Raw genomic sequence first — 24,675 nt, forward strand, 5'->3', positions numbered from 1 at the left:
AAGCACCACCTCACCCCTGCAGAGACTTGATGTGCCAGGGTGGGGAGATACCTGGGATGGGGTGGGGTCATGCTATAAGAGAAGAAAAGGAGGGTGAGTGGGGGGGGTGGACTGTGGGGGAGGCAGTGATCAAGATGTAAAGTGAATAATTTTTTTTAAAAAAATGTAATGATTTTTTAAATGAAAGAAAAAAGGAAAGTGCCCTAAACTGAGCACAAAGTTAAAAACACAATCCAACAGTACCAGCTCCACAGTCAGCATGGAAATAAATGGGCAGGAGACTGGAGTGGGAAGCTTCTGGAAGAAGGCTAGCATTCCTGAGACCCAGGCTTCCTACAGTGCACCTGCCCCCTCACTGAGATGCAGAAAGTGCTGGCAGTTTGGAGGCACCAGGGCAAGCTGCAGCAGAGAACATGCAGAAGCAGCTAAGTGAGCAGCTTATCTTTGGGTGAGGGGGCTGCCTGCCACACAGCAGAGGGCTGGCCGTTGGACTCACCACCACAGGGGGACACAGAACAGCCCAGGCAGTGTCAGTGCCAGCAGCAGCATCCTCCAGTCTCGGATGAAGTATGCAAACAGCGGCAGCACCATGTAGCCGATGGCAAAAAATGTACAGACTCCCAACGTGGAGAAGAGGATGCGAACCGACTTGCTCAGGATTTCGGTCCCTGTTCAAGACGATGGGCAGGCAGTATTAGCATTTCTGCTCTCTTCGACATCTGCTTTTGGAGACGGGGGTCTCTTTCCAATGCTGGGGATTGAACCCATGAATGTCTGGCAAGGGTTCTACCAATGAAACTACTGCCTTCTGGCAATGCTGTGTTCTCAGAGTAAGAGGCCAGTGTGAGACACGGAGACTGTCTTGCCCAGGAGACAGGAAGTGGCTCTTTCAAGACGCTGCAGGGAGTCAGGCTGTGGGAGGTTTGTCCACAACTCTCATCTGTATGTGAAAACTCACTCACTGGCCCATGAGACAACAGTGGCTCCCCCAGCTGTCGGACACCCCTTGTCCTTGAACCCTGAGACATGACACTCAGAAGCCAGCTGCCTCTGGAGTTTCCCAGAGCTGGCAGCCTGTACTGGAGCTGATGTTCCCCAGGCAGACAGTGTTCTAATGTCCCTGAAAGTGACATCCCAGGTGACAGGCACACACTCAGTGACTAGAGCAAACGCTCAAAGCCACATGCAGTTGGCATTGTTTCAGGGAAAGCTAAACTGGCAGTGGGTTTCTGTCCTGTGCAGCAAGCACACAGCAGATCAGTCAGCAGCAGGTCTTCAGAGATGGTGTCACCTAGGTTAGGAGTCTAGCACAGCCTCTGTCATGGAGCCTTAGTCTTGGCCTTCTGACCTGAAGGCAAGGATATAGCCGACAGCAAGAGCTTTATTTTTTGTATAGGACTTGCCCACACTACAAAACACTGATAATATTGATGGTCAACTTGAAGAGTCTAGAATCACTCGGAAGAGACTTTGAACATGTCTGCGGGAGTTTCTGGATTGGGTTAACTGATCCAGGAACACCCTTCATAAATGTGGACAGCACTGGTGTATGGCATGGGGTCCTCTACTGAATAGAAAAGGAGAGAGTAAGTCACACTCCTCAGTGGTTCCCCTCCTGATGCATTTCTTTCAGTTTCTTGAGAGAGCTGAGGCTGGGTATCTCATGATCCTCACAGCACAGGGGCATCTGTCAGCCTGTACACTCATTCCGAAGGACGCCGTCTGATTGCTCCAAGTTTCATGAGTGTCATTTCCAGATGTTTCCTTACTCTGTGAATGAATGCACTCTGCCATGACCTGGCTGTCTTTGGGTCTCTGGCTGGGATTATAATATGACAATGAACGGGTATGGTGTGTGTGTGTGTGTGTGTGTGTGTGTGTGTGTGTGTGTGTGTGTGTTTCCTAAGAAAAAAAATCCAGAAGCTGAGAATTTGATCATGGAAAAGAAACACACATGGGACCCATTTGTGCCTGAGGTCAGGGAGAGAAACCGTAGCACTGGGAGAAACCATAGCGAAGAGCAGACCGTAGCAGACTCAGCATGCTTTGCCTTGCACCAGGTCCCAGGCAAGGACAGAGCTCTGCAGCCTGTGGACCACAGTGGACTGTGCAAACAGCTCCTTAAAAGCCCCACTGCTCTCTAACTTTGAGGACCTCTCCCTTCCTTACACATTGCTGTCATTTGAGTCAGAAATGTCCCCCATAGGCTCATGCATTTGACCGCATAGCCTCAGCTCATGGCACCACTGGGGAAAGTGATGGAGCCTTTAGGAGGTGAAGCCTTGCTAGAGGAAATACATCTAGGAGTAGGCTTTTCGGTTTTATAGTCTGACTCCCCCTGCTTTTCTCACTGTGCTTCCTACGTAGGGAGAAAATGTTGTCACTTTTTTTCTTGACTGTCATGTCCACCTCATGATCCTGCTGCCATGCCTTCCCCACCATGACGGACTGTAGCCCCCTGGAACTGTAAGCCACAATAAACATTTCTTTCCCCTAAGGTGCCTGTTGTCAGGGTATTATAACACAACCACAGAGCAGCAACCAAGATGTGAATAATCACCAACATTGTCAAGGTCATTGTCTTTATTACCATCACTACCACCATCACCATCATCACCACCACCATCACCATCACTACCATTATCAACATCACTACATCACCACCATCACCACCATCACCACCATCACCACCATCACCACCACCATCATCACCACCATCACCACCACCATCATCATTATCATCATTACCATCATCACCACCATTGTCACCATCACCACCACCATCATCACCATCACCACCATCATCATCACCATCACCACCACCACCATCATCACTACTGCCATCATTTCCATCACCATCGTCTTCACAGCCAAAACTTTTCTGGCCAGTTCTTTAAGCCCGACTTCAGGGTAAGCGCTTATATAAATGATGCCTTTGACCATTATCTTACATTCAGCTGAGACATAAGGTGCTGAAGTCACTTGCCTACAATCATTTATCTGTGACAGTGATACAAACTGGAAGTGGCAGCTCATAGTTAAAAATCCCAGAACTCACCAAGTGGAAGGAAGAAGGCCAGGAGCTTTTTGGTGGCATAAATTCTAAGCTCAACGTCAGCTTGGGCTATAAGAGACCATGTCTCAAAACCACAAACGAAGGGGCTAGAGAGGCGGCTCGGTGGGTCAAGTGTTGGCTGATCAAGTAAGGACCTGCATTTAGATCCCCAAGGCCTGTATGAAAATTGGATGGACTGCACATGTTTGGAATTCCAGCACTTGGGGATGGGAACAGGAAGATCCCAAGAGCTTGCTGGCCAGTCAGTCTAGCTGAACCGGTAAATTCCAGATTCAGTGATAGAGGAAGACATAAGATATTAACCTCTGCTCTCCACACATACACAGACACACACTTGAACATCACATATGCACATTCACACATGAACATCACACATGTACATACACACACTTGAACATCACGCATGCACATTCACACATGAACATCACACATGTACATACACACACTTGAACATCACGCATGCACATTCACACATGAACAGAACACAAACAAATCAAAATCCCAGAGCAAACAAATGAACCCAAACACAGTGATAAAGCCAGGATGTAAGGCGTATCTCTCAACTATGCGTGTCTAGTCTTCAAGGAGAAAATTCCCCGGGCAGGCCCTTTGTCTTATGAACCAGTCCTTCAGCTGGGCTGCTAGTGGAGATAACAAGAGATGTGTCTTTCCTGCCTTGTGAGGTGGAATGTCTTTCAGTCCTTCCTGGGCTGATCATTAAACTGGCTAAGAGACAAGCAGTTCTCTGTAAGGAACACCAGGAAAGGGCCCCAAGCCTGGCAGATGCAAGGAACTCTCTGTGTGCTCACCTGGGGAAAAGACTCATGGCAGAGATGACTTCTGGATTTGCTGACCCAGATCTCTGTCCTCCTCTGCCTCATGGGCTCCTGATCCTAGGCAAAGTCTGGCTTCTCAATGTCTCTGGAGAACAAAATTCTCACATCCCAATCAAAGGGCATGCCCTGGTTCTGATGAGGCCACGGCAGCTCTAGGAGATTATGCCACTAGTTGGTCCCTCTACCTGGCAGGCTGCCTTCCCTTTGCACCAAAATGTTGTCATCCAGCCCCAGGAAGCACTAGGCACTCTCCATGAGGCAGCAGGACAGGCAACACAATGCAACTGAAACCTATGGCGATTCTAGCTCAGGGAACAAACTTGGGAAATAGATGTGCTCAGATGGATTAAGGGAGGAGTGTCCTGCATTACAATGGGGAGAGAGCGTGGGCTCCTCTATGCTAAGTCCCCTGTGATGGATAATACTCCTTGTTAATTTGATGGGATCTAGAATCACCTAGGAGACAAATCCCTGGTATGTTTGTGAGGGGTTTCTGTTGTGGATTGGTTCTAATGCTATTTGTGTTAATGGGCTCCTGAAATCACTCCAGAACCCACATGTCTGTGCTGAGAGTCCCTGCCCCTAGTTGTCTCTGAATGGGACATAAAGTTGCCATCAGGCAACGGCTGGGCAGGAAGACAGAGGCGGGACTTTTAGGATCCCTGGCAAGAAATTCAGGAGAGAAGGAAGAAGGACTCCTCCATGACAAGGGTGTAGGAGATGGACCACACTGGGAAGGTGCAGGAGGGAGAGACGGCCAAAATGTAGGTGCGAAGGGGAAAACGGCCTCAGGAGGGCACCAGAAGAGTCCAGGGCAGCAAGGATAAAATAAAGATTTAGTAAGCATTAACTCAGGAATATCAGAGTGGGGTGTATTAGCCACACGAAGGTTCAGGAGTGGCTTAACTATTGAACTAATTAAGGCTTACTAAAATATACAGGTTGTGTGTGTGCGCGTGCCTGTGTGAGTGCTTTCCATCTGGGATCCAGAACATAAGGGTGGGTGGCAAGAGGTGTGTGTGCACGTGCCAGGAGATGGAGCAGCTTTGACAATTTACCTCATCAGGCTTCTATTGGGTTAACTGAGGAGAAAGGCCCACCATAAATGTGGGTGGGCGCAGGGTGTGGGATAGGGTGCTGGGCTGAATAGAAAGGAGAAGTCCAGGTGGGCACAAGCATCTATCTCTCTCTGCTTCCTGTGACTGGGGGAGCAATGTGCTCAGGGGGCTTCCTCTGTCGTGACACAGAAAACGAAATCCGGGTTTTTGAGATAAGCTAGCCTGTGGTATATGGCTATGTCCTTCCATTCAAATAGATCAGGACATTTATTTTTCAAGTTTAAAGCATTTAAGGGCTGGAGTGTAGATCAGTTAGATAGTGTGTGCAAGAAACCCTTGGATCGATCCTTAGTATAAAAAGTACATTAATACTTTAGCGAAAAGCTATACAAAATAAGTATGTGGCTGATAAAAGCTGTGTAACTAATGCGGTTAAATTTCAAATGTGTCTGAGGTCCCTGGAGCCAGAATTACAGAGCACACGTAATCAGGCGCGTGCTTATTGAAAGGGAAACATATGGTCTGGAGGAAGCAAGATTTAAACATGTGTAAAGAGATGCTACAGCAAGGACAGCAGGGGTGGGGCAGGGTAGTGGCTGGGTGTTGACGTTAGAAGTGCGGGGAAAATACTAAATTAGTGGATCAATCAAGGCAGGAGGTTTTCTGTAGATAGAGCACCAGGGGGCGCTGCTGCGCTGCAGGAAAACCAGCAGCTACCAAGTCTGTCCTTCCACCAAGTCCTCCCTTACAGAGAAGCGGTTCATTACCCAGGGGATGAAGGAAAACCACTCTAGCATTTTACCCAGAAGTCTATAGGCAGGTTGAGGGTACTATGCCTGAGATTGTCACGGGGTCTAGAAAGCTGGGGTGTGAGAAGGTCATTGACCCTGATTTTGAGTCCCACTTCCCCGGCTCTGGGAGGTGCATCCACCCTGTGTTGCTTTGAGGAGCTTGAGTTTGGCTTGCCTTTTGTATTACCCCGAGACGTTTGCAAGCCTGGTGAAGTTTTTAAGAGCAGCTCAGAAGAAGGCTCATTTCTGTGCTGCTTTGGGAACAATTTGGGCTCTGGAATCAATGCAAAGATTAATCTTCAGGATGAACTTTTGCCATCTCAAGCATTCAGATTTCCAGAGAAGGGGGGAATCAAAGGTCAGGGAAATTCTCAAATAACAACAATCTGTTGGGTTCAAATCTGGCTTCGAGGGAAAACAAAAAACAAAAAAAACCCCCCAAAGCCTGGAAAGTAGCTATTTTATTCCTGAAACACCAGGGGGCGCTGCTGCGCCACAGGAAAACCAGCAGCCACCATGTCTGTCCTTCCACCAAGTCCTCCTTTGCAGGAGCTGCCTGGGACTCCGTCTGTTCTGGGACAGATCAGTGACAGTCTTAGGCCTTCAGATCTTAACACAAGTGTTATCCCAGAACCTAATGTTATCAGTTTCCCTCTGAGCCCACTAGAATGAGAAGGATGGGCCCAGGTAGACAGGGAGCCCTGTGTCTGTAGACACACCTAAGCTCCAAACTACCCTTGACCTGGCCCTCTTCTTCTCTACCCTGCATGTGAGGCCATGGTCACGTGGGGAGAAGGGAGGGCTGGGGAAGGCAGTGCCAGAGCTGTGGGACGTGAGGGGGCTGTGGCTGCGGCTGGGTGGCTGAACCTGTGGATAAAGTGCTTGCCGCACAAAGATGAGGAAGTGAGCTCAAATGCCCAGGACCTGCCTAACAGAGCTGGGCACTATGGAACACGCCTGAAACCCCAGTGCTGGTGGGACAGAGACAGGAGGCCCTCTGGGGTAAGTTAGCCCGAGAGCTCCAAGTATAATGTAAGAGCTTGTGCCAAAAAGTAAGGTGAATGCTAGCTGGTTGGCTCAGTGCCAGTCCTGATCAGCTGAGTTGATTCCCAGAACCCAGCATGGTGGAAGGAGAAAATGAACTTTCACAACTTGTTCTCTGCTCTTCACACATGTGCTATGGCTTGTGTACACCCCCTTCCACATACAAAATCAACATTAATTAAAAAAAAACTAGGCAGAGAGCAACTGTGAAGGGCACCCAGTGTTTCCCTCTGCCTCAACCTACCTACACTCCTGTGCTCATAATTATGCATACATACACACAGACGGACAGGCAGAGATGGACAGACAGACAGACAGACAGACAGACACACACACACACACACACACACACACACACACACACACACACACACCACTCCTTGCTCCCAGCCTGGGCTGCTCTGCCTTTGTCTTTCCTTCCAGAGGGCCTTCCACATCCCACCCGTCCCAGGTCTTACATCACTCGTTGCTTGCAGCTCTTTTCTTTCTACGCAAACTTCTCTGCCTTCTACAGAAATAATAGTATTTGTTATGGTAAGGTGTTGTTGCTGTTGTCGTTGTTCTTTTATGAGACATGGTCTTGCTACATAGTCCAGGCTGTCCTAAAACTGAACATTCTCCTGTCTCTGTCTCCTGAAACCACATGTACATCCTCACAGATAACCTCGGAAAGACTCCTGTTCCACCCCTCATCCTTGGAAGGCCGAGAACCCCTCTCTTCATGCCATGGCCTGCTTAAGAGAGGGCTATCTATTGAGGCACATGGGACCGTGGGGCTCCCGCTTGCTCTATCTCTTCCCGTGAGGCCTCTCTCCTCCAACATGAGGCTGGGCCTGTGGCAAGAGGCCCTTCACCAATAATTAAAGGAATGGAATTTGGACAATTCCACCTTGGCAACCTGACAGAGGGCGCGCATGTATTTGGCTAACAGAACATACCACGGCCAAGGCCAGTGAGTCACAGGCTCCTGAGAGCGATCAGAACCACATAGCCAGGTGCGGGAAAGCCCACTCGACTCCTATCACAGGGCACAAACAATAGTTATGCTGGAACAATGGGGAGAAACTGGGATAATTCCGGGCCAACTAGAATGATCGTGTTAAATATTATAGGATGTTTTGTTTATTGTGCTGTGGGTGCTCCCTCTCACCCCCTCTCAATGAATAAGGGGGTGTTAGAGAGTATATTGGTGGTGGGGATCACACTTTTGAGAACACCCTGAACAATTTCCATGAAACTCACCTCATCTCCTCCCCCAGAAAAGCTGGACAGTGTCCAGGGCCTCCCCGAGGCCTAGGAACTGATGGCTTGCCCTCCCTCAGCCTGGCTTTCCTACAGTAGGACTGTTATCAGAGAGGCACAGCTGTCCCGTGCGGAGCTCATATGCTCTGGGTGTGGGCTCAGACTCAGGCCAAAGCAGATCTGCCCAGGTGGGACAGAATCCTGCCACCTAGCAGGTGCCTTTCCTTCCTCTATATATGCCACATCAACCCCACTAAGTCCCTTTCTAGACCACCAGCCTTCCACCTTAATAGCCCAGACCACGGACTTCATATCCCTGCTGTCTCCCTGCCCAGAACCTCCTGTCCCTAGCCCCTTGCTCCCGAGAATGTGACTCAGCTCCTGTATACCCCATCCCCCTCTGTGAGCCCCTGTCCTGCTGTGACAGGCACAAGGTGCCCCAAAGCCGCAGCGCCCTCCACCACACACGTGTCCAAGTTTGAGGACGGTGTAGACGCACACTCAGTGTCTCCCTCCTCCCTGGCCTTTCACAGGGCTGACTGCATGAAGGTGCCCTGAACCTTAAAGTTGTTCCTACCGAGTATGAAGGCCACCACATAGTTGGAGATTTGGCCCATGCCCACGATGGCAAATAACACAGTAAACATCTCCCAGTTGGTTGAGAAAATCTGCACGAAGCTGAATCCAGTCTGCACAGCCATGGTGGCAAAGAGGACTTTCTTCCTGCCGAACCTGTAGAACAAAGCATAGTTCAGGGTCAGTGGTGAAACTAAGCCTGGCTTCCCTGGAGGTTCTGTCCTCTGTCAGGATGAAGGCAGACAGATGCACGTTTGGTTCTCTCTTCCCCTTCCCCATGACATTCTGTCAGCCTCCTCCCTGGAGGAGCACCCATCTGCCCAGGAACTACCTTCCAAGGTACCAAGCCTCGCTTCTGGCAAACACGGGGCATCTTCTGTGAGGATCTCGTCGACAAATCTGATCTTTAGAAGGAGCTGAGGGAGGGCCGGAGAGCGGGGTGGTGGGCTGTGGCTTAGTGAACAGAGTGCTTGACTTAGCATGAATGAAGCTCCGGCTTTGATCCCCAGAATGGGGTAAACTGGCTGTGGTGGGGCATATCTGTAATCGAAGCACTTGAGAGGTTGAGGCAGGAGGGACAGAAGCTCAAGGCCACCATAGCCATTCTGAGACCATCCTTAACCATCCTGGGCCTGTCTCAAAGAAAACAACCCTTCAAAGTGCAGTTTGAAAAGACTTCTATCCCCACATGGGAGTTCTGTAAGTTTAGAAACTCCCTCAAGGGCTGTTACTTCTTAACCTTGGCTGCACTTGGAACCACCAGAGAGCTTTTAAAAAACGACAAGACAGTTCTTGATTTACAATGGTTCAGCTCAGGACGTCATGACTTGACAGTGGTGGGTAAGTGCTGTACACTGGGTTAGAACACCTGCTTTGAATTCTGTCCTTGGATTCTCTCCACTCTCCCTGCTGCACAGAGGTATGGCCTGTGGGCCTCTCTATCCAGGCTGAGCATTAAGAGTGAGTGACACAGCTGACAGACCAGTGAAGGCAGACAACTGGCCCTCTACAGTTGGCTGTTTGCTGAGCTAGCATGTGGTATTAGGTGTGTAAAGACATTTTTTCGATCTAACATCTCTTCAGTTTAGGATGGACTTATCGGGACAGGCCTTAGGGAAAGTGAAGGAGCATCCCCTCTCATGCCAGCACCCCACTCTGCCCAGGTCGCATTTATTTGCAGTGCAGTGAATATTGGGGCGTTATGAAGTTTCCCAGGTGTGTCTATGTGTCTTAACATTGAGAACAACTGCTTTGTGGGAAGACGTCGTTCTCAGCCATGTCTGTTGTATCACTGGTCAATTTAAGCTTTAGAATTTCATTCTCGTGATGCCCCATGGGCAGGCGGAGGATGGGCAAGGGTGGGAGCTTCCTGCCTCATTCCCACTGGGCTTTAAAGCCATGGGGAGGGTAAAATCCCCAGGAAACCCCCATCACTGCCAGTTAGCACTCCTACCTACCTTGGCCACAGGAAAACATCTAGAGCAGGTAAACATGACTCAGGGATACAGAAATCTTGTCTCCATGAAGCCCACAAGCTCTGGTGGCTGAAAGCCAGCATGGGTCAGTTCTGTGGCTGCAGGCCCAGCCGTGGCTCAGCTCCCAGGCTCAGAGAGTGCATAGTAGGGGCCGCTTGGCCTGACTCTAGCTTCCGGCTGTTTGTGCAGCAATGGGGAGTCACCTAGCCACTACCCTGACAAGTTGTGGGGCAGAGTGTGGGGCAGTGATGGCAGCAGCATCCTGCCCTGTGAAGGGGCTTGTGGTCCAAGGGCTCTGCTTTCTGGTGAGGTTGATACTGCCATCTCTTTGGCCAAAGCCCCGTGAGTTCAGTCTGGAAGCATGAGAGGAGTGGGTCTTGGCAGGGTGCCGAGGCTAGGGTTACGTGTTAGCACCACGTGTGAAAGACTTATTTATTGACTTTGCTAGTTTGACAGTTAGTAGGTAGGCAAGGTCTTGTCATGTAGGGGTGATGCAGTCAAGGTTGCACAGAAGACTTAACTGGGAAAGATTTATTTAACTAGTCAGATAGGGTCTTGCTATACAGTCCATGCTGACACTGAACTTGTAATCCTCTTCTCAAGCCCTAGCACCCCAAACGCTAGGCTCCTCCTATAATTTACCCAGTGCCCAGAGGGTTCTTCTCTGTGTAGAAAGCCCATGAATTTGGGCTTATGTCAAGATAGGCTGACATAATAAATTGCTACATCCCGTCACTCCCCATCCAGTGTCCTTACCTGTCTGACAGCTGCCCAGACACGAAGGAGCCACAGAGAACGCCTACGAAGAACAGGGAGGTGGTGAGGGGTGTCTTCCAGTCATCCTCACACACCAGATTCCACTGCCAACAAGACAGCATGCAGTGTGAGCCCAGTCCTCCAGCAGGACCCACCCGTGCCCCACGCCAAGGAGCGCCAGATGGATGCCAGGTGCACTGCCCTCCCTTGTGCTGGCCTGCTGGTTCCGTGCAAAGGGTACAGGCTGTATAACTCTGGGTTTGACTCTGTCATTCAATGTGACAAGTACCTTGGGGTGTGCCACTGTCCCTCACTGAGATGCAGCTTCCCCTTCAAGAGGAAGGAGATGGCTTTGACCTGCATATATATATATATATCTGTATCAAGAAGGCCAACGAACCCTTAACCACAAAGCAGTATGAAGCAAAGGAGCCCTTGTCCCTCTGAGGCAGCCTAGCACAGGGGGAGAGATTTGAAAAGCCAGGAAAGTAAGGCATGGCCATCTGGTCCAAGAATAAAATGTCATCTCCTTTGCTGAACATTGAAAATAGCCCAGTGCTGTGTGAGTTTATTTTTTTAACCAGACTTCTCTGAAGAGTGTTGGCTCTCTAATCCCCTAAAACGTAGATGGAGCACGTGACCCATTCCAGAAACTGCTGTGCTAGTCCTACCCACCCTTTTCAGGAGTTGTCTGAGCTCTCCCCTCCTTTTCAGTCAGCCTTCCCAACAGTATGGTTCCTCCCATCCACAAAGCCCTGTGGGCTGCTACCAAGCTAACAAGTTCCTGCTGGTGGATCCATAAAACCAGTTTCAGCTAGAGTTTCTGTTCCCAGATTTCCTCTAAAGTCAATTCAGCCCAGTCTCAAGGGAGGCTGCAGAGATTTCAAACTGTGTTTCATGACCTCCGTTTATGTATTTTGGACTTGAAGTATGTATGGGGACAGTGCGTCACAAGACGATCTGACTGAGAAGGACCCTTGCCTCCAGCCTATCCCTTGCTCCTCTGAATGGGTACCTGGCACCCATGGGGTTTGTGAAGTAATTCTGTTCTTATTCCTCATAGCTGCTGCCCTCAAAGTAAAGTTGAGTTAAATTAATTCATGTATATGCATCATTCCATATCTCATCCTGTAGTACAGAGAGGTCTTTCTAGAAATACGAACAAACAATCAAAAAAGCTTAGGCCAAAAAAAAAGCTAAGGCAATCAGGGCAAACAAAGTCAGGGAGGTTATAAAAACTCAGGCCAGAAGTCACACTGGACTGTCCTGCTCAAGGGTTTGCTTTTGGCAATGGGGTTTGAGAGCTGGCTTTAGAACCTTTTTCTAGCAGCTCAGTTTTAGAAGGGCCTGCACAGTGATCAAGCCCTCTGCAGAACGACAGCTTGCTTAAGCCTTCTGCTTGCCTAAGTCCTGAGACTCAAGAATTAATTAGTCCTTGAGACTTCCTTCCATAAGGGGTCACTCTAGACCTCTGATGCTGGTTGAGGTGTCAAAGTATGGCTCTGCAGAAGAAGATCATGGACCAGGAAGTAATTCTCTAACCCCCCAGAAACAACCCAAGGATCAGTGCGAGGCTACTTAGACTGAGGTTTTGCCTCACCTCATGCTATGGCGTGACTGTTCACTCATGGTGAAATTTAATCCCCACTGTAAGGTATTAAACAAGTAAACAGACTTAATCTAATGATGGCATTTGGAGTAAGAATTTGGAGTGGTGATTAAGGTTAACTGAGGTAATGAGGGTGGGGCTTAATCCAAAGCGACAGCAGCTTTGGAAGAGGATAGATCTAGGGTAACAATTTTCTGTCTCACCGATACCCTGTGCAAGAAGGTTCACACCAGATACATTGAATTCCTCTGCCTTCATAACCTGCAGTTGAATAAGCCTTTATTCTATATGTGTGTTGACATGTGTATATGATTTTTAATATATATATTTATATATGCGTGCTACATACATGTGAGTGTGCATCCACACATATTGAGAAGGGGAGAGGAATACATCAGGTGTCTTCTGCTATCACTTTCTGCCTTATTCCTTTGAAATTCCAGGTCTGTCATCGAACTGGAAGTTCCCAATTTAGATAGGATAGCTGACCAGTGCACTCCCAGGATCTGCCTGTCTCCAACCCTTAACGCTGGGGTTACAGACAAGTGCAGCCATGCCTGGCGTTCCTTTTACATGATTCCTGGGGATTTGAACTCAGCTGCATAAGCATCCACACAGCAAGTACTCTTCCTCACTGAGCCATCTTGCCAGTCCAAACCTTCATTCTTTATAAACTACCCAGAAATGGGGCCAGTGAGATGGCTCAGAGTGCTAAGGTGCTAGCATAGTTAGCCTGGCCACCCAAGTTCAATTCGTGGAGCTCATGTAAAGGTGGAAGGAGAGAACCAACTGAGCAAAGTTGTTCCCTCACCTTCACCTGCACTCTGTGGTACAGCCCCCTCATTAACCACCCGCTCGAATAGTAATAAATTAAATGAAGTTGAAAAGTAATTACTCAGAAATAAAAATGGACCTGAGGTCCCCGAATGAACTCTGGGAGAGAAGACAGACCACAAGCCTTCTACTGCTGTCCAGCCAGGCTCCAGTGTTTTGTCAGCCTATGGACCAGAAGTAGTAGGTGAGATGCACCTGAATGAATGGGTACCTTCTCCCAAAACTAGTTGGCCAACGCATGGAAGACAGCTTAGAGTTCTAACTCTGACAGAGAGACACATCACTCTATCTCCAAGGGCAGGGCTTAGAACTCCTGATCTTCTTCCAGGAATGTGACACAAGGAGACAATTGCTTAGGACTATGGGGAGAAGGCTGCCGTCACTGAGTTCAGCCATGTATGGCACCCGATAAATCTTATGCCAGCAGAGGTGTTCCCATACCAGCCACCAGCCGTCACTATTCCAGCTACTTAAAGGCAGCAAAGCGCTTCCAAGTAGGATGTCCTCTGCTTTGAGGGTTTTTGTTTCTTTGTTTGTTTTGCTTTTAACTGTTTCTCTGTCAGGACTTAATTGAGAGGCAAAGAAAGGACTTCGTGACAGGCATGGTGGCACACACCTTTAGGAAGGCAGAGGCAGACAGATCTCTGAGTTCAAGGCCAGCCTGGTCTACAGAGTGAGTTCCAGAACAGCCAGGGCTACCAGAGAAACCCTGTCTCAAAAACTCAAGCCAACCAACCAAGCAACCAATCAAATAAAAGGACTGAGACAGAAAGGAAAGAGAAAGGCAGTTGGAGGTGGACCCAGACCCAGAGTGAGCAAAAACAAGGTGGAAATTCTATGTAACATGTAGGCCCAGTGCAACCTGAACTTTCTTGGACCCATGATTCAAAACCTGCAAGTACAAAATTTAGATGACCTCCTCACCTCTTCCTCTCTCTTTACTTTTCTTTCTCCTTCCCTCTCTCTCCCTTTCTTCTCCCTCACACACACACACGTCAGAGGTCCATCAAATATTGCACTTCAGGATCCATCCACTTTACTTTTTGAGACAGGGTGACTCAGGGGACCTGAGGCTCACTATAGGCAAGGCCGGTTGGCCAGGAAAGCCCCAGGGATCTCTGTCCACCCCTTCCCAGTGCTGGTATCACAGATGTACTTCTGCACACTGAGCTTTTTCACGGGGGCTCTCTTGCATGGCAAACACTTTATTGACTGAGACATCTTCCTTGCCTCTGAAATGAAGGGTTTCTAGCCAGGCATGGCGGTGCAAGTCTAGAGGAGCAAGAGTTTTGGGGTTAGCCTGTGTTGTAGAGCAATCCCTTGGCTAAAAAATAAACAAAAGCTTTTAAAGAAAGAAAAAACTCGAAACACACAGCAGAACAATATAATCAAGTGTGGCCCTGTGTGGCTACTACAGGTTGCACACCATGAAGCTAGCCTCAGGGAATGGGGATCAAACCTGTTCTCTCTGGTCAGAAGGATGGATGCTGGGGTTGGGGGTAAGATTGAACCAGCTCCTTGCAACTCTCTTTCCTGAAGACCATGGCTGTGGGTCTCTTTCCCTCCAGGAGAAGGAAGAGGTACCCAACAAAGTGTCCTGACCAGCCATGAACACACAGTAGCCATTTGTCCCAGTTCCATATGGGGCACTACATGTCTTTTGGAACCTTGGTCAAGGTTAAACAACACGGCTGCCCATGGTTGGGCCTGGGACTCTAGTTTCTTTTGAGGGCTTTTGTGTCCTGGGAGTCTCTTTAGAAAGCCCTGAGGGAGGGGTTGGGTTGGTTGGCAGACAAATCTTCACTGCGGCTTGTGGGGCTATGGTCTAGTAAACCAAGCAATAGTCCAGAGAGAAGCCCTTCCACCCTAAGGCGTGTTGTTGGGGAAGCCACTTCCTGTGTAGCAGTGCTGCTGTAGCGTACCTGTTGGAAGACCGACTTCTTCTGATGGGACCAAGCTGCTCCCTACCTGTGAATCACACATGAACACACCACGCAGACAAGCTTCCAGTTAGAGAATCAGAACCTAAAGGTGAAAGCTTCAGATGGCTGGCATCACATTGGGAAATGTTCTTTTAAACCAAACATTATGTTTCCAAAACAGGCTCCCCATCTCCTCTCCGGTGAAAGAGTGAAATGTGGTAACCAGCTGGCTCAAGCCATGCAGGGGAAGGGTACTGGATGTGCAACCCCAGCTCCTCAGGGTCTAAGACCAAGGTTCCTACAACAGAGCAGGGTGCAATCTACCTAGCTGGATCATAGGCCCTTCAGATCTGTTTCAGTAGATGTTTCAGAAGGTGATGAGGAACAGTCTGAGGATGTAGGTCAATGGCAGAGTGCCTGCCCAACAAACACAAGCCCTGGATCCAATCTTACACTGCTGTGAGGAGAACAAACAAACAAGAAGAAGAGGTGAAAGGTCACTCTTGGCTTCCTGTGCCTCCTGACATTATCATCATAAGAGTAACAACCATAGTGGGTTTTTTGTTTTGTTTTGTTTTGTTTTTTGTTTTTGTTTTTCAAGATGAGGTCTCAAATAGCCCAGGCTGGCTTTGAACTTGTTATGTATCTGTGGATGACCTTGAACTTCAGCTCTTCTCAAGGGCTGAGATTACAGACCTGTGCTTCCACACCCAGTGACTGTAGTGTCCTGGGTGCTTAGTGTACATGCTGTGTTGCTTCAAGAGCTCTCAATGTTGTCCTACAGGATGGTTACTCCTTTTTTTTTTCCTCATTTCATAAATGAATAAATGAAGGCATTGGAGCAATGAAGGGACCCGTCCAAATTCTTTTTTTTTTTTTTTACTGGACTGATCAAAGGAATTAATTAATCATTTGTTCAGCTAACATTAAATACCTGCCCCAGGCCAGGGTATGTGTTAGGAATAGGACATAGTTCTTTCCTCCATAAAAGCTCAAGGTCGAGCAAGACAGACCAGCTATGCATGTGTGTCTGCACGAGGCCCACATCCTCATTAGTAGGCTCTACCCTGAGCTACATCTTCCTTGCTCTCGAGCTAGAGGGAAAGAACATGGCAACCTCCCTTAGCCTTCATCAAAGGATTATGCTCTCATGCCTGAATAATTAGTACAATTGTGTTTTAGATGCTAGAACAGCACAGGGCTGGGCACCTGGTACATACCAAAACAGTTGAGGAGTGAAGACAGACCAAATTTGGAGTAACAGCTAAGTGTGGTTCTGGGGCTGAGGAGTACCTATGTTTTCTATACTTGAAAGATGCGTCTGATTCTGAACTCTCCCTGTAGTCAAGCCTGGCAGTTTCAGCTTGCTCAAAAGTCATAAAAGACCATAAAGATAAGTCCTACGCAAAGCCGAAAATCCTGCAGGGCAGTCTGACGCTGAGCAAAGGGCACAGGCTTTCTGGGATTCTGGCACTTCTGACGTGTGACCTCACCTCTCGTCCACTCTTATCAGCCTGCTTCCTTATTAAAAAAAATTAGTTGTGTGTATGTGGGGTATATGCATGTGTTTTATGTAGGTACACAGGTACACACACCTATGCATGTGGAGGCCAGAGGTCTGCGTGGCTGTGTGCATATATATGGAGGTCTTCCTCCACTGTGTATATTGGGAGACAAGGTCTCTCACCAAACTCTCACCAAGAGTTCGCCATCTGGCTGGGCCAGTGGGATCTGCTTGTTTCCATGCCCTCAGCGCTGGGGTTATATAGCACCACGCTATCATATCAGGCTTTTGGGGGATCTCAACCCGGTCCCCCTGATTTCAAGGCAGCCATCTTACTGATGGAGTTGCCTCTCCAGTCCACCTGCTTCATCATCTTTAAAGATGAGACCCAAGTCCCTCCTGAGACAGGAGTGCAAGTGCAAGCAAACTTCTTTCAGGAAAGGTTCCCTCTCAAACATCCCATACCTTTGTGCTAAAGCCACGACTTAATGTCATGCAGGTAATAAAGTGTTTACTTGTGAACCTGACTTGAGGAAAAGAGATTCCTACAAATAAAACTTCTTCCATCCAAGTATGAAAAAAAGCTAGAAAAGTTCTTACCACAAGGTCTAAAATCCTTCTATAAACAGACTTTAATCCCAGAGGTGACTGTGAATAAGAAATTAGCATCGGTCCATTTAAGAATGAGCAACGGGTCTCTAGAGTGTCCTCTCAGGTTAGCCTCCTCCCGGGAGGAAAGGAAGAGGCAACAGTTAACAACATAGGCATCCACCCCAGCTCTTTCCTTATAACTTGACTGTGAAATTTCTTGACCATCTGCAAAATAGAGAAACAGAAACAAAGACCCCGGGTGTTTAATTCCTTTTTGTTAATGATAGATTTGTTGAGATATACTTTTACATAACAGAAATCACACTTGTGAATTGTGCAGTTCTGCAGTTCTTGATGTAGCCACAGAATTGAGTGCATGGTGTCTTCAAGCTTTTGTGAGCTTGTATGTGTGTGTGCATATGCATGTGTGTATGTGTGTGTTTCTGTTTGATAGTGAGTGAGTATGTGTGGATGTGCATGTATGTATGTATGTGTGTGTGTTTCTGTGTGATAGTGATAGTTTGTGTATCTGTGCATGTGTATGCATGTATGTATGTGTGTGTATGTTTGTGTTTCTGTTTAATAGTAATAGCGTGTATGCATGTGCATGTATGTATGTGTGTGTTTCTGTTTGATAGTGATAGTTTGTGTGTGTGTATGCATGTGCATGTATGAATATGTGTGTGTGTTTCTGTGTAATAGTGCTGGTGCCTGATTGCCATGGTCCTGTGTGGAAGTCAGAGGAGAACCTGGGGCATCCTGCCTTGATTGAGGTAGGGTCTCTTTTCGTTGCCATTGTGTCTGTCTGATTAAATGGCCCTTCCAGGGATTCCCGTTTCCACCTCCCCTCTTGCCCTAGGAGCAGTGCCACAGACACATAATAGTTATCTGGCTTTACATGGGTTCTGGAGATCCGAACTCAGGCCCTCATGTTTGTGCTGCCAGCACTTTACTCACTGAGCCAGCTCCCCAGTCCAACATCTTCTACTTTTGACTATTTCATCACTCTTCTTTTTTTTTCTTTTTTCTTTTTTTTTCAGAGCTGGGGACTGAACCCAGGGCCTTGCGCTTTCTAGGCAAGCGCTCTACCACTGAGCCAAATCCCCAACCCCATATTTCATCACTCTTGAACTAGCGCTCAAGCCCATTAACAGCAGGCAACCCTGATCAATTCTCTTCCCAGCCTAGACACTCATCCAGGATCTCACCACGTGGATTTCTTTCCTGGGGATGGGTCATACAACATAGTCTTGAATCTAATTGCTTTTGTTTTGTTTTATAGCCCTAGGGACAGAATTGAAGGCCTTGTCCATGCTGGGCAAGCACTCTGACCCTGAGCTACAGTCTTAACCTGACATGCTGTCTTTTTCATATGGTGTGATGCTTTCAAGGTTCATCACACTGTGGAAGCTTGGGTTACTGCTTCATCCCTTTTTATTGGTGGATAATATTCATAGTTTTGATACAGCATGGTCCTATCTAAGTGTATAGATATCGCACTGTTTTAGGCTACTGTGTGTAATGCCATCATATGTTTTTATGTAGAAGATTTTGTGTAGACATATGTTTTAATTTCCCTTAGGAATTGTAATGTACTTCCAATAGTAATGTAATAGTTGGGTTATATGATAAATCTGTGTGTAGCCCTAGGGGAGCTCTCAGTTTCCCACAATGGAAATTTCATTTTACAACCCCACTGACAGTGAATTAGGCTTTCAGATTCTCTACAGCACTTGCTGGTGTGTACCTCTTTAATTTTGACCAAGTAGATGTAAGGAGGTCTCTCGTCATGGTTTTGATGGGCATTTTTCTAATGATTCTCAGTGTTGAATTTTTTTTTTGCATTGCATATGCTGATCAATTTGGGGACTATTGGCATCTTGACCACGTGTTTTCTGCTTCATGATCAGAACACAGTTTTTTTTTTTATTTATATCTTTAATTTTTCTTAACGACGTCCTGTAGTTTTCAGAGTATACATTTTGAAAATAATTTTTTTTGGGTGATACTTATTCCTAACAGATTTCTTTAACTGTAGCACTGCCAGGAACGCTGTTTTAATTTATTTTTATTTACATGCATGTGCCTGTGTGAGTGCAGGGACATGGAGGTCAGAAGAGGATGTTGGATCTCCTGAGATTGGAGGTATGGGAATTTATAAGCTGCCAAACATGGGTGCTGGGAATCAGACCCTAGTCTTGGGCAAGAGCAGCGTGTACTCCAAACCACCGAGCCATTTCTTTGGCCCCTTTATTTCAGTTTTAAAAGATATCTTTGGGGGTTGGGGATTTAGCTCAGTGGTAGAGCGCTTGCCTAGGAAGCGCAAGGCCCTGGCTTCGGTCCCCAGCTCCGAAAAAAAAAAAAGAACCAAAAAAAAAAGATATCTTTGCCTAACATAGGAAGCCTGGTTGAAAGCTATTCTCTCTCAGCAATTAGGCTGTCACTCCATCGCCGCCATCACCTCGTCTTTTCTTATTTACTGAGGTGAGAAGCTAATTAGATACATTTGACTTCTCTTGCATGTGACAAGTCATATTTTTTTGCTGCTTTCAAACTTTCCCCTTCGTGTTTCTCTTTTCGTATTTTTTATAATAACGTATAAAAGTGCAGATTTCTTTGTTTTATTCTACCTTGGAGTTTGAGCCTCTGAGATGCAGAACGTAATACTTTTCATCAAATTTGTAAGGGTTTTTAGCCATTTCTTGGAGTATTTTTATCAAGAATTATCTATTTATTTTATGTACATGAGTGCACTGTCGATGTCTTCAGACACACCAAAAGAGGGCATCAGATCCCATTACAGATGGTTGTGAGCCACCATGTGGTTGCTGGGAATTGAACTCAGGACCTCTGGAAGAGCAGTCAATGCTCTAAACCACTGAGCCATGTCTCTAGCCCCTTCTTAGAGTACCTTTTCCCTCAGTCTTTTCTCGTCTTCCTCTGATAGTCCCATTGTGCATATACGGGTGTGCTTAAAGGCATCCTGTGTTTCCCCAAGACTCTGTGCACTTGTGATTCCTTCCTCCTACTTTGTTCTTTGAATTATATAATTTCCAACAGCAGGTTTGATGGCTTTTCCTTTTGCCAGTCCAATTCTTCACCAATACTCTTTCGGGATTTTTATTTTCAGTTCTTGCTTATTTTTGTTGCTATCTATCCATCTATCCATCTATCCATCTATCCATCTATCCATCTATCCATCTATCCATCCATCCATCCATCCATCCATCCATCTATCTATCTATCTATCTATCTATCTATCTATCTATCTATCTATCTATCTATCTAAATATATCGTTTCTTTTCTGGTATTCTTTACTTGATGAGAATGGTCTCCATGCCTCCTTTTATTTTAGAGTCACAGTTTCCTTAGCTCTTTGAACATATATATATATCAGCATCTTTGATTAAATCCGACAGGTAGATCCTTCAGCTCAGCCCATGTCGCCTCCTTTCCTCTCCCCACTGTGGGAGTCGCAGTTTTCAGTTTCTTCTCATCTCACGAGTGGGCATCAATAAACATAGACAAAGATTCAGATGAGACTTAAAGGAGCACTTAAGGCGTTATTAAAGTGTGAAACAATGTAAATAGGTAAATATTTTTGGAGTTTACCATTCAACTTATTCATTTAAAGTTGAAGAAGCAGGGGCTGGCAAGATGGCTGCACGGGTACAGGCAGATGTCCAGACTGATCCCCGGTACCTCAGAGTGGAAGGGAGAACTGAGTCCCGCAGGTTGTTCTTCGGAATTCTACATGCTTCCGCTGCACACATGCGTATAGCACACTAAATAAGTGATCGTAAATTTTTAAAAAGCAAAGAAGCGGAGGCCGGGTCGAAGTCTCCCCTTTAGCTTTACAAGGCTGCGTCACTTCCTGATGGAATGAATGCAGATTTTGCTGATGTTTACCACTAAGCTGGGTCACCTCTGGTTAGGATACTGGGTGGAGTTGTTTTGAGGTTTGCTCTGACCTCCGGAAGGCTGCTCTCAGCTGCGTTTTTCTGGTTGGCTGTTTCCTGGTGATGAGGCGCTCTGTGGAATAGCTGTGGCTCTATTAGAAATACTTTTGCAGTATCACAGCATCTCCATGTTTCCTGAGCCATCCTATGTACAGTCTCAGTGCTCTGTGTTCTTTGAGCCATTTCCGACCCCCTTAAGAGCAGTAGGCAGGGAAGGTGGCCTGTTTCTCCCAGGGTGATGCCTCTTCATGAGGAAAATGCTAAGTGTGTGTGCAGCTGGCTTACCTCCACCCCCTCTCGCCTCCCCCAACCCCAAGACGGGGGTTCTTGCTTGGCTTGCTTTCTGGCTTGCTTTGCTTCTCTTGCATAGAACCTGTGACCCAGAAACTAGCAAGGGGAAAAGCAACCAAGGCCCTGGGATTCTAAACCTAATGGCTGGTAGACAGAGCCGCCACTGTTTGCAGAGGGGCTGGGTGGAAAAGGATGGCAGCCTCTGACTTCCTGGCTGACTTCACCAGGATTTTAGTCACTGCAACCCAGAGCTCATGGGATGTAGGGATGAGGTGAGACAGGCATCGGTGGCCTTTCCTGATGGCACAATGTATCTATGAGCGTGAGTCACAGGGAATAAGAGCCCTGTTTTCTTGGCTGCATCCATCTGTCTGTGCCAGGGTGTGACTGAGAAAATGGGTTGTGACTCCAACTTTTCTTTCGGTTGAGAGAGAGAGAGAGAGAGAGAGAGAGAGAGAGAGAGAGAGAGAGAGAGAGATTGACATTGAGATTAAAACAACCGGTCATGTCTGCTTCATCAAGAAGCAGACCTGTGTGGTATTTCCAAACACTGCTGTTTGGAAAGTCTGATAATCTTTTCATTTACTTACTGATCTGTAAATCCTATTTGGCGTGGAGAAAAACCCATTTTCCAAAATGACCAAATGAAAATTTCTTCTTTTGGAAAGTTGTCCTTGTCTTTTCATTATTAAATAGTAAGAATTTTTTTCCCACATTCTGGATACAAGTCCTTTATCACATATGTTTTTACATGAAGGTTTGTTTATTTATCTATCCTTAACTCTTTATTGATTCTTTGTGAGTTTTGCATCATGCACCACCCCAATCTCCTCTCCCAGTCCCTTCATATCCGCCCTCTGCCCTTGCAATCTCCCCCTCAAAAGGAAATAAAAACGAACAAAAGCAACAAAACAAAACATAAAAAAGTCTCGTCGTGGACTCTGTAGTGTGTCACAGTGCGTCCTACAGTAAACTCTTTTTGTTCACACGTCTTTATTTGCAAATGTTCACTGCAGTGAGTCATCAGTCTAGTTTGAGGCCTCTGCCTTCTGCTACACTATCCATACCAGAATCTCACTGGGACTCCTCTCAGATGTCCTGTTGTTGCCCTGTGTCACGGAGACCCTGCATGTTTGCATCTACAGGGCTGGCGTCTTCATGAACTCCAGCCATTCCTAGATGAGGTAGGCGTTGAGGTGAGCCAACTCAAAGTCCTGGATCTGGGACTGGATGGTAACTCCCCTACACCCACACCACCAGGGCAAACTCTCTAGGGCTGCCCTGGCTAGCTCACCCGCCATCTCAGCCAGCAAGGGGAAGGGCCACCTCTCCTGCTCTCAAGCCCTCAGGGAAAGCTCTCTTGAACCTATGCCACCAGAGCCAGTTCTACTGTGCTGCCTAGGAGAGGTGCAGGGACTGCTGCAGCCAATTCGAGTGGGGGCCAGCTCTCCAGAGTGACACAGCCAGTGAAGGGTGGGACCAGCTCTGCACAGCCCAGACCAGGGACCTCTGCATGGTCCTTAGTGGTAATATGAGCCACGGACACTGACACAGACCCCTGCGGGTACATGGTCACGGACCCAGACATGGCCCTCAGTAGCAGCATGGACTGGGACTTCACCAAGGCCTCAGGTGGCAGGGCAGGTCTATTCCTCCCCACCCCCACCCCAGCCTCTAGTTCCAACTCTCTTTGCTCAAGCTGCTCTGTTTCTCTTTCTCTCCCACCTCTCCATCACAACTTCCAAATCATAGTGGCTTAGAGGGAGGCTTCAGATCTCCTGGAGCTGGATGTTACAAATATTTTGGTTCTCCTCCTCCTTTTCTCCCTCTCCCTCTTCCTCTTCCTCCTCTTCTTCCTCCTCCTCCTCTTCTTCCTCCTCCTCCTCTTCTTCCTCCTCCTCCTCTTCTTCCTCCTCCTCTCCTCTCCTCTTCTTCCTTCTCCTCCTCCTCTTCTTCCTCTCTTCCTCATCTTCCGTTTCTTTCTCTTCCTCCTCCTACTCTTCCTCTTCCTCCTCCACCTCCTCCTCCTTTTCCTCCCCCTCCTCTTCTAGTTTTTCTGAGACAGGTTTCTCTGTGTAGCCCTGGCTGTCCTGGAACTTGCCCTGTAAACCACGCTGGTCTTGAACTCAGAAATGTGCCTGCCTCTGCCTCCCAAGTGCAGGGATTAATAGTGTGTGCGACCACGCCCAGGTCATATTTTACTTTATAAACAACATAGACAAGAGACTGCTGAACCTAACCATATTTGCAAAGTCTTCCTTCCTTTTGATTGGGTTAAAGAAAAAACAACAGTGGGTGGAGAGGTGCCAGTGAGGAGTTCTGTGGTCACCTGAGACTGGCCCACAACTAAAAGAAGTTTTGGGCTGGAGATCCATTTTGTTGTTCTAGCACTTACCTAGTAGGCAAGATGCCTGGGCCATCCTGCCTCTGCCCACTGAGTTCTGGGATTTCAGGCGTGGGTTAACACACCCAGTTTATGCAATGTCGGGGTTTAAACCAAGCACTCCAACACCTCAACTGTCGACAGCACCAGCTTTCTATGGAGGTTTTTGTTTAATTCTTTCTGAAAAATTACAATACCGCTATAGCCAAGGTGGATATAAGGTAAGAATTTTTCTCTTTTTGGGCCCAAAATTTTAAAGAAAACCATTCTTTTACTGACTTGGGTCTTGCAAGTTCTGGGCTAGAGCAACAGACACGGGTCATGAGGGTATGCAAACAGCTGTCCCTTTGGGGTCAGGGTCTGCCATGGCTCTCCCAGGCCCTCCCCTGGGCCTATGAACAGACGGGTTTGTAGTGGCACCTGCTCAGGTAGACCACTCAAAGGTTTCAGTCTGAGCCTGGCCCCATGCCCAGTGATTTATTTAGTTATTTATTTTTGAGAAAGGTTCTCTTTTTGTAGTCCAGACTGACTTCAAACTTGGGACCTGCTTCCTGCTTCCTCAGTGCTAGGATTGCAGGCATAGGCTGCTCTACCTGCCTGCCCCTTAACTTGCAAACACCAAGCAGGAGCTGCCAGCTTGGGCTACCCATATTTCTTAGAGGAGCAGAGTGGTTGGGGGAACCTGTGGGTATAATAAAAGTAAATCCACCCTTTCTGCAGATCCTCC

The 24,675-nt window shown here is 47.5% G+C and overlaps 1 protein-coding gene across 7 annotated transcripts in view; it reads right to left on the bottom strand.

Moving 5' to 3' along the window:
- The window catches only part of Slc22a4 (solute carrier family 22 member 4), a 53,312-nt gene that overhangs the window by 14,569 nt on the left and 14,068 nt on the right, over positions 1-24,675 (bottom strand). For 2 of the 7 annotated variants that reach the window (NM_022270.2, XM_039086772.2), the window contains exons 2-4: positions 10,855-10,958; positions 8,625-8,779; positions 497-668 (exon numbers count right to left, since the gene is read on the bottom strand). In NM_022270.2, coding sequence (NP_071606.1) covers positions 497-668; positions 8,625-8,779; positions 10,855-10,958 — 431 coding nt within the window. Of the gene's footprint in view, positions 1-496; positions 669-8,624; positions 8,780-10,854; positions 10,959-17,323; positions 17,534-24,675 lie in introns of those variants that run through there. The other 5 variants (XM_063269796.1, XM_039086776.2, XM_039086775.2 and 2 more) reach the window with 5 other exon arrangements.

This window comes from Rattus norvegicus, chromosome 10 (genome assembly GCF_036323735.1).
Source record: "Rattus norvegicus strain BN/NHsdMcwi chromosome 10, GRCr8, whole genome shotgun sequence".
Classification (NCBI taxonomy): Eukaryota; Metazoa; Chordata; class Mammalia; order Rodentia; family Muridae; genus Rattus; species Rattus norvegicus.